The sequence below is a fragment of the Bufo gargarizans genome, chromosome 2 (genome assembly GCF_014858855.1).
Source record: "Bufo gargarizans isolate SCDJY-AF-19 chromosome 2, ASM1485885v1, whole genome shotgun sequence".
Lineage (NCBI taxonomy): Eukaryota > Metazoa > Chordata > Amphibia > Anura > Bufonidae > Bufo > Bufo gargarizans.
The window spans coordinates 151,913,711-151,932,898 of record NC_058081.1 but is presented as its reverse complement, the minus strand read 5'-3'; the positions used below and the strand labels follow the sequence as shown (position 1 = coordinate 151,932,898).

Genomic DNA, 19,188 nt, shown 5'->3' with positions numbered 1-19,188 from the left:
TGCTCTGATATGCATTGTCAGCTGTGAGATCTTATATAGACAGGGCTGTGTCTTTCCAAATGATGTCTAATCAACTAAATTTACCACAGGTGGACTTCAATCAAGGTGTAGAAACATTTCAAAGGTGATCAAGAAAAATGTGAGGTCCCCAGAGCTAAATATTATCATAGCAAAGATATAGATATTTATGTATATGTGAAATTTTAAGTTTTATATTTCTATTTTCACTTTCTCGTTCCCATTCTTGGCTGCAGATTGAAGGGGGAACATTTTATTTTTTTATTTTTATTTTTATTTTAGCACAAGACTGCAACATTACAAAAAACAAAATGTGAAAAAAGTAGAAGGGTCTGAAGACTTTCCGAATGCACTCTATAGCAGGATAGTACATTCATGGGCCAGTTCTTGCCCCACACTGAGTTTAGAAACTCTAACCAAGTCAATTAAACATATTTTCTTAATTACCTATTGGTAAATGTTCCCTGAAAATACAAACCCTCCAAAACAATTTGTGAAGGCTGGTCTGGACCATTACCATGGTACAGTGGCGTAGCATGGGGGGGGGCCTTTGCCCCGGGCGCAAAATTTTAAGGGTTGCCAGCAGGGCCCCACCACCAATTAGCACTCATCCCCATAGTCATCTGTATCGCCATCTTCAGGATAGCAATACAGATGGATGTGATACGGGGCAGGGGAGAGGCGTCTCCCTTCCCCGTTCCTCTTATTGGCTGCAGCCTATCAGAGGACGGTGCAGGCGGCGCGATGACATCATCGCGCTGCCTGAGCCGTACAGCGCTGGACACAGGCCGGTAGAGACCTGCATCGCATCGCTGCCATGGAGGTAAGTATAACTGTTTATTTTTTTATATGATACAATACTGGCTACTCGCTACTGGCACATGATTAGGGGGCCATCTATGGGGGCACTTCTCACTAGCACATGGATGGGGGCATCTATGGGGGCACTTACTGGCACATTATTGGGGGGCATCTATGGGGGCACATTTTACTGGCACATTATTGGGGGCACTGTGGGGGCATCAATGGGGGGCACATCTTACTGCCACATTATTGGGGGCACTGTGGGGCATCTATGGGGGCACTTCTTACTGGCACATTATTGGGGGCACTTTTTACTGGAACAGTATTGCGTGGCACTATGGGGGCACTTCTTACTGGCACTTTATTGGGGGCATCTACTGAGGCCACAAAGAAGGAGTATTTTATATGGGGGGGCTTTGTATAGGTGCATTTTATAACGGGACACATTATGGTGGGTACTATGGAGAAGGGGGAGAGGAGTACTATGGGGTCATCTACGGAGGCACTAAGAAGGGGTATTTTATACTTGCAAATTATAAGGGAAACTGAGGGCATCTACTGGGGCACTATATATGGGGCATTTTATACTGGTAAATTATGGGGGGCACTAGGAAGAAGGGGGAGAGGAGCACTATGGGGGCATTTACTGGGGACACTATATTTTATACTGGCACATTATGGGGGCACTATGGGGACATTAGCTCAACTGGGGGCATTAAAAGGGGGTATTTTTTTTACATTACAAGGAGAATTATTACTACTGGAGGGGCATTATGGTGTGCTTTATTACTACTGGGGGTCTAGGGGGAACATGATTACTAGTATGGGCACTATGGGAGCATTATTACTTCTGGGGCACAGTGGGAACTTGTTGGGGGCACTGTAGGAGCACTATTACTACCATGTGTGCTCTAGGAGAGAATCATTCCTATTGGTGGGACATCTGGGAGCACTATTACTGTGGGGCACCTTAGCACAGTATCAGCTTACCACAATTATTTTTAGGGGACTTTATGTTTATACTATTAGTGTCAGGGGCACTATTTGCTGGGCGCAGTTATTTTAGGGCACTGTGTGCCAACAATTTTATTGAAGGGCACTATCTGTATGGTACTAGTATTACTAGGGGTTTTATCTGTTTCTGCAGTATAATATTGGGGAGCACAGTGGCACAGTATTGGAGATGGTAGGATGATTTGTCGAGAAGATGGGAGGATGATGGAAAAGTAGTAAACTAAGATTTTTTAGAAGAGAAATGGCTGAAAAATGGTGGTCTGCTCTGAAGGTCTGAAAGAAGAAGATGAGGAAATAGGGAAGGAACATCTACATCAAAGGAGACATTACTGTATATAAGAGGTATGGGGCGCTGTATTACCCTGTATGTTCTTCAGTGATGGGAGGGTGGATAAAGAATTTGGCCCACACTGCCGCATCCTGGCCCCAGACTTCAGGTCATACTGTGTGTGTTCTGAAATCTGGGGCCTCACACCCATCTACTACATCATCTGTACACAGAGAGTTATCACTGTGTTATCTGTGGTGTTACATAGGACTGCAGGTGATATCTACTACATTATCTGTAAAAAAAAAAAGGGGGGGGGCGTGGCCACAGGTGTGTGGGGGGAGGCGCAGTACTTGGCTTGCCCCGGGTGCTGGCAACCCACCTACGCCATTGCCATGGTTAATCAGCATGCCCTCAGCTCAATTTCACTGCCACACAACTCCTTTATTGCATTTTTACAGCAACCTGCAAGACCATCTTACACATCTGGTTAGCTCCTAGTAAACCCACCCTCCATTTATTCTTCCAAGAAATGTATCTTTCTAGTTAGAATAGACTGGGTAGATGCATCCTTGCAAAATGGAACCTGAGTGAAAAAAAAAATGTTTGAAACTTAGATTCCAATAATTCGGTTACTACTAATACGGTGCATATCAAACAGAAAATTGGTGACCGACTACCAGACAGGAACTTGTTCCATTGACCAATATTTAGTACGTGTTAACTTTTTCTGGCTTTTAAACTCGTAAATCCTTGAATCCTATATTTATAGGTCACTGATCTTTGACTCAAGGGAGTAGACTGAATCTGCATAACCTCTTTCATTTTGCCCTTTTCCATTTTTTTTTTTGCTCCACTTGACCAGTTCATTCTACCGATACATATAGACCTAAAAGATGGACAATAACCTTTAGAGGGTCCTAGTCTTACACATGAAAACAATGGAGAGTCCTCATTCAGCCCAGGCATCTTCATGTACTTACCTCCGGAACTGTGATCAAAGGACAACTCTACTGCCTGTCTGACTTGTATTGTTTACTCACCTGACAAATTCCCAGCCACACACTCCCATACTCTTTGTCCTTTTGCTCATTATGTGTGTGAAAGTATGATTTAAAAAAATATATAAATACATTAAAGAATATTAGTGATAAGATTGTCAAGAAGATTCACACCTCTTATAACATAGTAACATAGTACATAAGGCTGAAAAAAGACATCTGCCCATCCAGTTCGGCCTGTCATCCTGCAAGTTGATCCAGAGGAAGGCAAAAAAAACCCTGTGAGGTAGAAGCCAATTTTCCCCACTTTAGGGGAATAAAAATTCCTTCCCGACTCCAATCAGGCATCAGAATAATTCCCTGGATCAACGACCCCTCTCTAGTAGCTATAGCCTGTAATATTATTACGCTCCAGAAATCTGCAGTGTACTGTACCTTACATGTTTATGTCTGCTTCTTCTTTTTGCAAGCTTGCGCCAATGACACGGTCACTCCCACGCTCTGCGTTACTGGAAGTTGGCTGCATGGATTTCTGCAGGCCGTGTATGTGTTTGTACAGTACATTATTATGGTCAATCTACTCATTGCTATACTAAGGTAAGTAAAATAATCATTTATATGCATATTTATTAAGGCCCTCATGATCAGCCAAACAACCACTCGTAAGCATGGTTGTTCCGCCTCCCATCATGGCCCAGTGTAAACAGCAAACGTTCACTCATTGGTAGGTCACATCTTATATGCGACTGCAAAAATGATAATTTGTTAGCTGCAAATTAATGAATTATTAAAGCTTATTTCACACAAGCAATGTTTCCTTCCTGATGCAGTCTGTTTTTACAACGGACAGCATCCGGACTGAACCCTGACCCATTCATTTCAATAGGTATGTGCACCTGAGCATTGTTTTTCTTAGACCATCTGTCCGTTCAGGAAAAATCCCACCATATTCTATCTTCGTTCGTTTTTTTACACAGGACTTATCCATTCCAGTCAATGTTTTTTTTTTTTTTTTTCATTTGCTTGGCAAATGGATGAAAAGCGAATGCAATCTGGACAAAGAAAAACAGAAACACTGAAAGCAATCGCATACAAAACTGATTCGACTTGCATACAAAATCACCCATTTTTTACTGAACGGACTCCAACTTGTTCCATATCGCTTGTGTGAAAGAGGCCTAAGGGTATGAGCGGAGGCTGGTACAAGCGATCGCATTAACAATCGTTCATTCACAACAAGAATGTACATAATCATGACAATATGGGAAATAAATGTATTCATTTTGGGTCTTTTTCTTAAAACTAATACTCCTATTACATTAAAAGGAACCTTTCTCTTGTACTATGCTGACCATACTATGAGCAGTATATAATAGTGGCAGGGCTGCTGATTTCAGTGGTCTGTCACTTTTAAGCTGGCAGTCAGTACCTTTAGTACACCAGCACTGCGAGGGAGATGAGTCCGATGAGAGTCACTGGCCCTACCATTCCCGCCTCTGGATGATGAGTGACTAGTTTCTTTACTGTTACCTACAGCCATCACAGGTCTGATTAATAAATCATCAGAAGGTAGTAGTGTGTATTCATTCTTAGTCAGAGATCCACCACCACTTAAAACATAACCTTTATTTCTAAATTAAAATACACCTCAATATATTTAACCACTTCACAACCGCCCTTTGACTATAAACGTCCTTGGGCTGGTCGTTTATCTCTGAATTGACATTCTGGAACAGTGACAGCAGGGCAAACCAGAGAGAAGGCAGGGACCTGTTGCTGTATGTCCCTGCCTTCTAGATCGCTGTATACACAGCACTCAACGAGTGCTGTGTATACGAATCAGGAAGCGCCATGCCGCTTCTTGTCCTGGCCCGGCGGTCATGTGATCGCCGTGGCCGGGTGAGTGCAGGAGCTGTCGGGTCTTCCATAGACCTCGATCAGCCCTGCACTGAGGCTGTACAGCGTTGTATTATGCTGTAAAGCCTCTCTGGGGGGTGTATTTCCCCTGTAACTGGGGCTACTATGTCAGACCCAGTTACAGGAGAAATCAATAGTAAAAATTAAAAAAAATTAAGTTAAATGTCACCCAGAGGTCTTGTATGACCTTATGGGGGGACACAAAGTGTAAAATAAAAAATCTAAAAAAAAAAAAGTTTCACATAAAAAAATGTGAATAAAATAAAATAGACATTTTTTATATCACCACGTCCGCAACCACTGGCTCTATAATAATATCATATGATCTACCTCATCAGGTGAACGCCGTAAAAAAAAAATCAAGGTAATAAATATTGTGGTTTGTTTTGTTGTTAACCCTTGATGTGTTCCAGGAAAAAATTTATTAAAATGGAAAATCTGCCCAAAAAAAGTGACATTTTGAAATTTCACCTCTATTTTGCTTTAATTTAATTAAGGGTTAACAACATTTCTAAAACCAGTTTTGAATAGTTTGAGGGGTGTCATTTCTAAAATTGGGCCATTTATGGGTTGGTTCTATTATGTAAGCCTCACAAAGTGACTTTAGAATAGAACAGGTCCTTAAAAAAGTTGACTTTGGAAATTTTCTTAAAATTGCTTCTAAAATTCTAAACCTTCTAGCGCCCTAAAAAAAAAAAAATTACATTACTAAAAGGATGCCAACATAAAGTAGACATATGGGGAATGTTAATTAATAAATATTTTATGAGGCATCACTATCTGTCTTAAAAGCAGAGAGATTCAAATTTAGAAAACAGTGATTTTTTTCAAATTTTCGTAAACTTTTGGATTTTTTTTATATAAAGGTCAAACATATTGACTTAAATTTACCATTAACATGAAGTACAACGTGTCACGAGAAAACAATCTCTGAATGGGTTGGATAAGTAAAAGCGTTCCAAAGTCATTACCACATAAAGTGACACATGTCAGATTTTTAAAATTAGGCCTGGTCAGGAAAGGGGTAAATGGCCCGGTCTGGAAGTCGTTAAGCCTGAAGTAAAGTGTGCTGGGGCAACAGGGGTTGGTATTCATTTTTTCATGGGAAGAAATACTGTCCCTCACCAATCATCCATGTGGTCTAGAGCTTTGCATTGAAAACGGAATAGCCACCAAACAGGGGCGATCCCATATCAGAAACCTAATTACGCCCCCTTCACACGACTATATTTTTGGTCCGCTGGACGCTGTGTGCTGTCTGCATCCATATGTCTGTTCCACAGTCCAAAAAAAAGATAGAACATGTCCTATTCTTGTCCGTTTTGTGGAGAAGAAGATGCATTGTTACAATGTGGTGTAGAACACTGCAGTAACCCACATAGGGAGTCTGCTGTGGTAGTGAAACAATACTGTGAGTCAGTATGACATGCAGATGACAGGCATCGCTCTTAGAATCACTGCACACTTTACTTATTTGGGCAGTTACGTGGCCAAATCTGACCAAATAACTCAAGTGTCAACTCAGCCTTACAGGTCAATGTTAGCGTCAAGAAGAAGCGCACTCCTTTTACATGTGCTGATTTTACATAGATGTCTACAGAACCTGTTCTATTAAACGCTTATACAGACGTGGACAAAATTGTTGGTACCCTTTGGTCAATGAAAGAAAAAGTCACAATGGTCACAGAAATAACTTTAATCTGACAAAAGTAATAATAAATTAAAATTCTATAAATGTTAACCAATGAAAGTCAGACATTGTTTTTCAACCATGCTTCAACAGAATTATGTAAAAAAATAAACTCATGAAACAGGCATGGACAAAAATGATGGTACCCCTAACTTAATATTTTGTTGCGCAACCTTTTGAGGCAATCACTGCAATCAAACGCTTCCTGTAACTGTCAATGAGACATCTGCACCTCTCAGCAGGTATTTTGGCCCACTCCTCATGAGCAAACTGCTCCAGTTGTGTCCGGTTTGAAGGGTGCCTTTTCCAGACTGCATGTTTCAGCTCCTTCCAAAGATGCTCAATAGGATTGAGGTCAGGGCTCATAGAAGGCCACTTTAGAATAGTCCAATTTTTTCCTCTTAGCCATTCTTGGGTGTTTTTAGCGGTGTGTTTTGGGTCATTGTCCTGTTGCAAGACCCATGACCTGCGACTGAGACCAAGCTTTCTGACACTGGCTAGTACATTTCTCTCTAGAATTCCTTGATAGTCTTGAGATTTCATTGTACCCTGCACAGATTCAAGACACCCTGTGCCAGACGCAGCAAAGCAGCCCCAGAACATAACAGAGCCTCCTCCATGTTTCACAGTAGGGACAGTGTTCTTTTCTTGATATGCTTCATTTTTTCGTCTGTGAACATACAGCTGATGTGCCTTGGCAAAAACTTCGATTTTTGTCTCATCTGTCCACAGGACATTCTCCCAGAAGCTTTGTGGCTTGTCAACATGTAGTTTGGCATATTCCAGTCTTGCTTTTTTATGATTCGTTTTCAACAATGGTGTCCTCCTTGGTCGTCTCCCATGTAGTCCACTTTGGCTCAAACAACGACGGATGGTGCGATCTGACACTGATGTTCCTTGAGCATGAAGTTCACCTTGAATCTCTTTAGAAGTCTTTCTAGGCTCTTTTGTTACCATTCGGATTATCCGTCTCTTAGATTTGTCATCAATTTTCCTCCTGCGGCCACGTCCAGGGAGGTTGGCTACAGTCCCATGGATCTTAAACTTATGAATAATATGTGCAACTGTACTCACAGGAACATCTAGTTGCTTGGAGATGGTCTTATAGCCTTTACCTTTAACATGCTTGTCTATAATTTTCTTTCTGATCTCTTGAGACAGCTCTTTCCTTTGCTTCCTCTGGTCCATGTCGAGTGTGGTACACACCATATCACCAAACAACACAGTGATTACCTGGAGCCATATATATAGGCCCAATGGCTGATTACAAGGTTGTAGACACCTGTGATGCTAATTAGTGGACACACCTTGAATTAACATGTCCCTTTGGTCACATTATGTTCTGTGTTTTCTAGGGGTACCATCATTTTTGTCCATGCCTGTTTCATGAGTTTATTTTTTTACATAATTCTGTTGAAGCATGGTTGAAAAACAATGTCTGACTTTCATTGGTTAACATTTATAGAATTTTAATTTATTATTACTTTTGTCAGATTAAAGTTATTTCTGTGACCATTGTGACTTTTTCTTTCATTGACCAAAGGGTACCAACAATTTTGTCCACGTCTGTACAAGTAGAGCCCCCCTGACAGAGTGGAGAGGGTGTCAACAGTAAGTTTGTGTTGACGTAATTGATTGTTTTGTCCTTCCTCTTATCCGTCAGAACAATAACCCAAAAAAAACTGATCCTGTCTGTTTAGCATCCGCCTTCACTCGGTCAGCATTTGGTCAGTAATCCATCAGTATTGCTAAAGCAAAAAAAACTAAAAAACATGAGTGGATCCAAAACAGAGATGACACATGAATAGAATATTTGCATGTATTCTGTGTTTTGTACCCACTCCTGCTTTTGGCTACCAAATAATAAGCCAATTCTGATGCAAAATAGGGACCATGTCATGCAGGCCTTACAGCTGTTACATAGACAGGATCCTTTGTGCGTCTTATTTTTCCTTCCTTCTGACAGATCAGAAGAAGGGTCAAATAAATGACAGGTCAGGCCAAAAGGCAAAATACTGGCCCAGTCATGAAGTGGGGAGAGTGGTAACAGCATGAGAAGTCCACAGAGTGGCCCTATGACATAGTGGTGAGGTGGAAGCAGCATGAGGAGACTACAGAGTAGCCAAATGACAGAGTCTGGAGGTGGCAGCAGCATCAGGAGGAGGCCACAGAGTGGTACAATGACAGAGTGTGGAGGTGGCGGCAGCAGCAGCATAAAAAGAGGGCCACAGGGTGGAACAATGACAGTGTGGAGGTAGCAGCAGCAGCATGAGGAGACCACAGAGTGGCACATTGACAGAGTGTGGAGGTGGCAGCAGCAGCATCAGGAGTATGCCATAGGGTGGCATAATCACAATGTGTCGGTGGCAGCAGCAGCATCAGAAGACCACAGAGTGGCAAGGTGACATATTGTGGAGGTGTCAGCAGCATCAGGAGACCACAGAGTGACAATGTGACATAGTGTGGAGGTGGCAGCAGCATCAGGAGACCACAGAGTGGCCAGGTGACATAGTGTGGAGGTGGCAGTAGCATCAGGAGAACATAGAGTGACCCGGTGACAGAGTGGGGAGGTGGGTGGCAATACCAGTACCAGCTGAAGATGGTGGGTAAAAGAAGGAGCACTTGGCATCAGATGTGTGGCATCAGGTGGGTGGCAGCATCAGAATAGTAGCTGAGGCAGGTAGCCAGAAGAAACCGGTCTCTTTTGTCAGTGTTGGTGTGGCACCATGGATGATCTAGTCTGATGCATCAGGCATTGGTGGGTGGAAAACCTGGCTGATCCACGCCTGATTCATCTTGACAAAGGTCAGTCTCTCCACATTTTGGGTGGACACGCAAGTTCCTCTTGGGGTAACTATGGCCCCCGCTGCGCTAAACACCCACACTGATGCCCCTGATGCCGGGCAGGATAGCTTTTCCAGGGCAAACTCTGCCAGTTTTGGACACAAATCCAGTTTGGCTGCCCAGTTGTCACGGCTGGCGGTGGGGGAAACCCCCAGCCGTGCGGTGCCAGGAGATGGTAGGGTTACCCCTTGGCCGGGACCACAGAGTTAGGGAGCAGGTCACCTCCTATTGCGTCCCTAACGCTGACCCTGTCTCCTATCTGTATGAGCCGACCTTGGTGGTAGGAGGACTCATACGCCGGAACCTTAAAGTCCCGACGAGCCCTCAAGTCGGCCCTGTACTAGGGGACAGAGTGAGACGACCTGCTCCTCCTAGGCACGGGGGAGCAGGAGTCTCAACGGCCAAGCAACACAGGGGAATACAATAACAGACTTATGGCAGTGACAGGCAAATGGGACCAACACATCACTCACCTGCCACAGACAACAAACCCTGGATCCCATGTGCAGGTGCTGCAGTTCAGACACCAACGAACACAGCACACACCAGACATCCCACAGGAACCCAGGACCACAAGCTGCACTAACATAAAACCCCACACACACCTAAATAACACCGTAAAACATAGAAATTCCCAACAGAGGTTTTATGACCAGAAGGATGGTCCCCACTGGTAGATGGTGGAAACAGGAGGCTGCTCCAGCCAGCATGGCTGAGAGCAACCTACTGAACCAAGCCAGGAACTGAGGCTTTATAGGCCAAGTGGCCCCACCCACCGGTCAGACACACCCAGTGACTCACAGACACACTGGGAAGGGAGTTAACCCTTCCTACACCACAGAAGGGAAAACACACATAAAGGGGAAAGCACACAAACTCACTCACCTGTCTCCGACGGCAACGGCATGCGTGGCAACCGTGTCCTCAAGAACAGCCAACGGGCCGAGACACTTCCACAGCATGCAAACATCACCAGACGTTGCCGCGGACAACCGCAGGTGAAGGGAGGAGTCCAAGTGCATACAAACACCACCTCGTGCACAACAAACAGACAAAGGGAGTGCACACAAAAACACGTTGCCAAGGGCAACCGCACGCATGCCTATTGTCCGCGGCAACCGCACCTGAGGCAACAGCGAAGTGCTCCCAGCTGCGGTTGACAACGGAAAACCGCGGGCAACAGCATGCGGCACCCAAGGAGTCACGACCATGACCAAGGGTCGTGACACCAGTAGTCCAGCAGTTCTTTAATGTGGGGTGGCAGGGTGCTGTCCAAGTATGCCACCACCTGCTGGTTCAGGTCTTGCTCCAGGTCTAGCTGCTGCTGGTGAGTAGTTTCTTCACTAGGATGTCCTCCTCGTCCTCCACTTCAGCCCCCACAGGGCTCATGTGGCCATGAGATCTGGGCGCCACGTCTCCAGTTCCCTGACCAGCCAGATTTACTAACATCTGTTCCAGGACATGAAGCAGTGGAATGACGTTGTTTATCCTGTAGTACTGGCGATTGACAAATAACGTGGCCTTCTCAAAGGGCCTGAGAAACGGCAGGTGTCACGCAGGACCTGCCACTAGCTGACATCAAAGTTACACAGAGGAGTACTCCTATCCTCTTGGATCATCAAGAAATAGTTTATGGCTTTTCTCTGTTCGTATAGTTGGTCGAAAATATGTAGGGTGGAATTCCAACAGGTGGAAACGGCGCATATCAGCCAATGTTGGGGAATGACGTTCTGCCGCTGCAGCTCATGGAGGGTGTGCTTTGCGGTGTACGAGTGGCTGAGGTGCAAGCAAAGTTTCCTGGCCATTTTTAGGATGTCTTGCAGATGCGTGGAAGACTTCAGGAACCGCTTGACAACCAGAATGAACACGTGTGCCATTCAGGGCGCATGGCTCAGCCCTCCTTGACGCAGCGTCAACATCATGTTCTTCCCGTTGTCGGTCACCATGGTTCCGATTTTGAGTTGTCATTCAGAAAGCCAGGATTCGATTTCTTGATGAAAGACACGGAACAGTTCCCTCCCCTGTGTGACTCAGTTCGCCCAGGCAAACAAGGTGCAGAACAGCGTGACACCGCCATGCCCGGCACATGTGGTATGCTGGAGAGGCACTGTGAATTGTCACTGCAGTGGAGGCTGAGGACACGGTGGAGGATGAGGAGGCAGAGGCGGACATTGTCGCAGGACCAACGGCGTGAGAACATGGAGGCGGAAGTGGCGTCACCTGGCCAAGTTGGTGTGGCTGTGCAGGAACCACATTCACCCAGCGGGCTGTAAAGGACATGTATTGTCCCTGGCCGTAGTTTCCGCTCCACACGTCGGCGCTACCGTGCACTTTGGCAGACACAGACAGGCTTAGGGACTGGCCCACCTTCTGTTCTACATATTTGTGCAGGGCTAGTACTGCCTTTTTCGCAAAGAAATGACAGCTTGGGATTTTCCACCTCAGCTCGGCACAAGCCATCAGTTCTCTGAATGGTGCAGAGTCCACCACTTGGAAAGGGAGAGACTGCAACACCAGCAATTTGGCCAGGAGCAAATTCAGCTTCTGAGCCATTGGATGAGTGCATGCATACTGTTGTCTCTTGGCAATCGCTTCGGTGATCGATTGCTGACAGAATGACTGACGAGGAGCAGGAGCATCAGGACCAGCAGATGATGGGAAGGACAGACAGCTCCCCTCGGCTGAGGTGGTGGAGCCTTGACTACCTGAAATCGGGTGCGTGCCACTGGATGATGCAGCGGTTGCTGTGGCAGGCTGGACCACCACATCGGAGCCACGGTTTTCCCAGGCCACTTTATGGTGACTCTGCATATGTTGACGCAGGGCCGTGGTGCCAACATTGGCACCCTGGCCACGCTTCCCCTTCTGACCACAGATTCTACAAATGGCCATGTTCACCTCCTCTGGCGGATTAACAAATAACTGCCACAGTGCCGAGTAGGTGATTTTACACCCAACACTTCGCACTGACTGACTACTATCGCCGCTGCTTCCATGAACCACTGCACCTCTACTTTATGGGCAGGTAGGCTTCTGCGAAGTGGGTGGTCTACCACGGGCACGTTTGGCTCCCGACCTCCCACTGCTGCCATCCTGCTGACTTCCGGTCAAACTAGCGACTTGCTGGCTCCGCCACTGCCTCACGGGCAAGCTGACACCCTCTTCTTCTGATGATGATGAAGCCCCTAATTCACCCGGCTCCCAAGTGCGATCAGCTACATCATCATCATCCATTACTGTCTGCACGTCACTGATGTCCTCCTCAACGGTCTCTGGGTCAGGAGCCTGACCGCTCGCAACACCAGCTCCCACGCCACTCTCCTCATCACTACTTGCCCGCCTACCGGAGGAAGCGGCGGATGTCTCCTCCTCATCTTGGCTGGCCAGTAGCTGCTGACTGTCCTCTAGTAGCTCGTCCTCGCTGTATAGTGGGGCTGAGCCCACAGCATATAATACTTCTCTGGCTGAAGGGAACAGAAAAGGACAGAGGTAGGTTGAGGAAAGATGAGGACACAGGGCCTGCTCCCAGGCCATGCCAATTAAGGGATGTGTCTGACGAATCCACTGACTCTTGGCTGGGGGTGTCTGATGTCCCTTGGGACAAAGTGGATGACTGAGTCAACCATTTAAGAACCACTGGGTTGCTGGTCAAGACATCTACTAGATGACACCAGGAGATCAGGCCTCTCGCTGAGATTCCTGCTGCCACGTCCCCTTACTCTGCTGCGATCTGTACCTGCGCCAGAAACATTTAGGCCTCTGCCACTCCTCTGTGCAGGGCCTGTCACTTCTCTGTATGACATATTGTTAGATCAAATAAATAAATAAAAAGGAAATTAAAACACCCCAAAAAAGTCAGTAATTTTCTCACTTCACCATACAACAGCTAATAAGCCCCTTTTTTTTACCACTAATACACGCCAAAAAGGGTTTAGAACATATAACTGCACTGCTGAACGGCAAATATATATATATTTTTTGCCACTAATACACGCCAAAAAGGCCTTTAGGACAGTGTTACTACACCGCTGAAGGCAAATATATGGGGTTTTTTTGCCACTAATACATGCCAAAAAGGGCTGTAATTTTCTCACTTCACCACACAATGGCAAATACATTTTTTTGTGCCACGAATACACGCCAAAAAGGGCTTTATCACATATAACTGCACCGCTGAATGCCAAATTATATCTTTTTTGCCACTAATACATGCCAAAAAGGGCTTTAGAACATATAACTGCACCGCTGAATGCCAAATTATATCTTTTTTGCCACTAATACATGCCAAAAAGGGCTTTAGAACATATAACTGCACCGCTGAATGGCAAATAGGCCCTTTTTTTCCACTTTTTCCCCTACAAAATGCTTTAGAACAGGGATGCTCAACCTGCGGTCCTCCAGCTGTTGTAAAACTACAACTCCCACCATGCCCTTCTGTAGGATGATAGCTGTAGGCTGTCAGGGAATGATGGGAGTTGTCGTTTTGCAACAGCTGGAGGGCCACAGGTTGAGCATGCCTGCTTTAGAACATATAACTACACTGCTGAACGGCAAATAATATATATATTTTTTGCCACTAATACACGCCAAAAAGAGCTTTAGAACATATAACTGCACCCCTGAACGGCAAATAAACCCTTATTTTTTTCTACTTATACACACCACAAAAGGCTTTAGAACATATAACTGCACCGCTGAACGGCAAATAATATATATTTTTTTGCCACTGATACACGCCAAAAAAGGCTGTAATTTTCTCACTTCACCACACAACGGCTAATAAGCCCTTTTTTCCCACTAATACAAGCCCAAAAATGCTTTAGAACATATAATTGCACCGCACAAGGGCAAAAAAGACGTAGAAATATTTCCTTGTAATAAACCTGTTAATGGCTGTATCAAACAGCACTTGCACCCCAATAACAAGAACTCTGGAATTACAGAGCTACCGTATTTTTCGCCGTATAAGACGCACTTTTTTCCCCCCAAAAGTGGGGGGAAAATAGCAGTGCGTCTTATACGGCGAATGCTGCTGATTTTGCCTTGTTTTCAATGATACACCCGCCGCGATGCCGCGCGGCGGGTGTATCAGCTGTGAGGGAGGAGGGGCTGGGGGCCGGCATCTGCTTTTATAATGACAGCGGGCCCGTGCAGTGACTATTCTGCTACACGGGCCCCACTCACTGTATAATTGTATCTCTAATAGTTAATGGTTACCGTATGTATATAATCGCATAAGGAGCGCTGCGCCGCTGTGTATTACCGGTACTTACAACTACAAGCGCTCGCCGAGAGGAGGAGGCAGGAGGCAGGCCGGGAGGACGGGCGCTGGCAGTGTGAGTCATACGTCACGCGCCTGCGCCGCCCACTTTATGAATGAAGCAGGCGGCGTGGGCGCATGACGTATGACTCACGCTGCCAGCGCCTGTCCTCCCGGCCTGCCTCCTCCCTCCTCTCGGCAAGCGCTTGTAGTTGTAAGTACCGGTAATACACAGCGGCGCAGCGCTCCTTATGCGATTATATACATATGGTAACCATTAACTATTAGAGATACAATTATACAGTGAGCGGGGCCCGTGTAGTGGAATACAGTCACTGCACGGGCCCCGCTGTCATTATAAAAGCAGATGCCGGCCCCCAGCCTGTGTATTGAGGGTCATTCACTACAGGGACACTTATGGAGGGGATCTGTGGATGACACATAGCATAAGATGCTATATATGTGTCATACACAGATCCCCCATAAGTGTCACCCACAGATCCCCCATAAGTGTCACCCACAGATCCCCCATAAGTGTCACCCACAGATCCCCCATAAGTGTCACCCACAGATCCCCCATAACAGTGCCACCCACAGACCACAATTAGTTCAAAACCCACCAAAAGCACACCTTTTGGTTCAAAATATTTTTTTTCTTATTTTCCTCCTCAAAAACCTAGGTGCGTCTTATGGGCCGGTGCGTCTTATAGGGCGAAAAATACGGTATATAATGGCAGACGGAAGCCTTTAAGAGGCATTCCGTTTTGATCCTTTATAATACACGTCTATGGGCAGCATAACGGAGGAAGGATCCATTATGCTGCCCATAGACTTGTATTATGACGGAATGTAAAACGGAAGCCTTTAAAAGGCATTCCATTTTGCTTTCCATCATAATAGAAGTCTATGGGCAATCAAAACGGATGCATCCTGGTTTCCGTTATGCAGAACGGAAAAAAAGTCCCGTCGACATGATTGCCCATAGACTTCTATATATGACGGATCAAAACAGAATGCCTCTTAAAGGCTTCTATTTTGACTTCCGTCTTATGGATTCCATTATTTTCCGTTATAACCGTTATAACAGAAAACAATGACGGAATCCATAACGGTGATGTGAACAAGCCCTAAGTAAACTATGATGGTATGTCTTCCAAATATAATAGATTGGATATATATAATAGGTTAAAGGGGTTGTCCACTTTCTAGTTATTGTTGACCAATATGTATATAAGATAATTATATGACACTTGCTTATATAGGCTTTGTTGAAATTCTGCACCATTTTCTGTATATTATAAGATACACAACATATTTTGCGCTGTCCGCACAGAGATCTTGTCCATAAAATGGCTGCTGATAAAGGCTCATGTGATCAGGCAAATCACCTCCATGTGTTGTCTCCTCCATCCAAACACACTGCACCTGCACTCAGGGGTGGACTTAGCCTTTCTGCTGCCTAAGGCGAAAACTGAAACGGCGCCCCAACCTCCCAATGCCAATTTCTTAACCTAACCCCTTCCCTTCAGCCCTACTGTTAAAGACATACTTGAAAAACATTACATACAGAGCTACAAAACATATAGGGTAATACAGCGCCATATACTGTGCCCAATACAGCGCCATATACTGTGTTTCCCAATACTATACTGCAGATACAGACAATCCCCCTTCCGCTGCCCCCTCTTGCCCCTACCTGGTGCTGCCTGAGGCAATTGCCTCGCCTCATTGGTGGTGCACCCCTGCTTGCACTAAACTCCAAACAGAACAAGTGCAAATGGCAGGGGCCGTGTATATAAATGGAGGAGACATCACATGGAGGTTGATTTGCCTGGTCACATGACCCTCCATCAGCAGCCATTTTATGGACAAGACCTCTGTGTGGACAGTGCAATAGACTTTGTGTACCTTATGGAATATGGAAAATGGTGCAGAATTTCAACAAAGGCTATATTAGTAAGTGCCATATAATCCTCTAATAGACACTTTGGTCAACAATAACGAGAAAGTGACCAACCCCTTTAAGTAAAAGGTGATGAATACCCCTCACATCGATGCAACAGGGCCCAACATGTCTCCAATCACATAATACATGTTATTAAAATAGCAGGAAATAAGTTGGTAAGAGACAATAACCACCCCATAATCAGTACAAGAACACATAAGCTGAATTATGACAGACTAGTGAGCGGTCATGATGATGATGCGGTAAACCGGCACCCATATATATCACGGTGATCTCTTTCAGTCATCAGTAAATGTATATTAGTGCATGCTAAAGACCAGTAATTGATGTTTTATTTTTATGCATGAATTGGGTGGATTTATAGACACTGACCCTGAATCGGGGTCAACTAGTGGACTGTACATGATGGATCCAGGGCCGTCTTTAATATTGATTGGACCCTGGGCAAAAATTTACTTGGGCCCCCTGGATCTTGCCTTCCCACACCTTAGCAGGCAATCACGCCCTCCACCACAACACACACACAAAAAATCCACACATCTGGTAGAGTACAGTGAATGACTGTAAATACTTCCAGTTCTGAAGACTCCAGCGGCTCAGGATCAGTGCTCTGGGCAGCTGGGCTCAGGCTGGAAGTGGGCACCGCTCTGCAGGAAGGAGACCAGGGCTCGGCTCACCCTAGTGTTACAGTGCACCCCAGCACCCCACAGTATGCAGTATAGCACCCTATAGTATACAGCACCACACAGTATGCAGTATAGCACCCCACACTATACAGTACCCCACAGTATATAGTAGAGCAGTATAGCAGCCCACAGTATACAGCACCCCACAGTATACAACACCTCACAGTATACAGTAGAGCAGAATAGCACCTCACCGTATAAAGGACCACCAAACTATACACGATACAGCACCCCACACTATACAGCCCCCCACACTATACAGTATACAGCCCCCCACAGTATACAGTACAGCAGTATAGCACTCCAGGCCCCCCACACAGTATAAAGGCCCCCACACAGTATACAGGCCCATACACAGTATACAGCCCCCCCACACACAGTATACAGCCCCCCCACACAGTATACAGGCCCCCCACAATATACAGCCCCCCACAGTATACAGGCCCCCCCACAGTATACAGCCCCCCACAGTATACAGCCCCCCACTATACAGTAGTTTACAGTATATTAGCATTAGCATAACAGCCCCTGTCACCTTTTCCTGATGTAATCTTCACAAAAAAAGCTCCACAGTTAAGGCAAACTTCTCCTGCAACACTCAAGGACCTGTGATGACCTCATAGCCATGTGACCAGTAATATTGCTAGGTTATTGGTCACATGGTGATGATGTCATTAAGGTCCTAGATCACAGCTCTCACAGACACAGTACGCTGGCTGGAGTGCCGGCAGGCATGGCATGGCAGCACCCCCTTCTGTAGCTGACAGCCTGACACCCGGGGCAGTGGCTAGCAGGGCTCAAGAGGCAGCTGCCTTGGGCCCCCCAGGAGCAACTGGGCCCGGGGCAGCTGCCCCTTTTGCCCCTTGGTAAAGACGGCCCTGGATGGATCTGTCAAATACTATTGGTGATTGTTTCTCTAAAAGTACTGATTTCCAGCTCAAAGTGACAGGCCAGCTTTTAGACATAACTAATACATGCTCTATCCAAATAATGTCCTGATATTGATTTACTTGATAATCTGTGCCTCTGTCTGTCTTGCAGTAATGTGTACAAGGAGTGTAAAAGAATTTCTGATCATCTGTGGAAGTCTCAGCGATATTATTTTGTCATGTTGTATCACAATAAGCCCGTGCTGCCTCCACCCTTCATTCTCCTCAGCCATTTAACTGCTCTGATAAAATGGCTGTGTGGACAGAGCAAGAGGTCAAATTCTCAGGGGCCATGTAAGTTAGATCTACATCTCAAATTTTACAACTTCCTTACGCTTACAGTTGCTATCCCAAAATCCAACAAAGATCCATTTGTTACAGTCTTTCTTGTATTCATATTTTTCTACAGACCTCTTCCAGACTGAAGAAGATAAAAGAGGCTGCATGAATTTGAAGAAAAATGTGTACAGATCTATTTTAAAGACAAGAAAGATGATGATAACGCAAAGAGTGATGAAAAAATCCGACTAACATCTGAAAGGTAAACTTTATTGGAAAAGAAAATCTAAACGCACTTAAAGGAGTTTTCTGTGACTAGAATATTGATGACCTACCCTCAGGATAGGTCAGCAATATTTTTTTCAATTGGTCTCTATTAAAAATCTTGAGCAAAGGGGTAACTATTTGTTGAGAAGTGGATTTAGATGTGCTATGGAGAAGCCGATTGTCAGGAAGGAAGTGTTGCTTATCAACAGTCGGATGCTCATTAAGTGGAGGTGAAGCGCTATATT

At 45.3% G+C, this 19,188-nt stretch overlaps 1 protein-coding gene across 1 annotated transcript in view; it reads left to right on the top strand.

Annotated features, from left to right (window-relative positions):
• Positions 1 to 19,188, top strand: part of LOC122925724 (transient receptor potential cation channel subfamily M member 7-like) — a 204,020-nt gene that overhangs the window by 144,273 nt on the left and 40,559 nt on the right. The window contains 4 exon segments of the mRNA XM_044277070.1: positions 3,576 to 3,702; positions 18,510 to 18,691; positions 18,807 to 18,827; positions 18,830 to 18,938. Of these exon segments, the coding sequence (XP_044133005.1) occupies positions 3,576 to 3,702; positions 18,510 to 18,691; positions 18,807 to 18,827; positions 18,830 to 18,938 (439 nt within the window).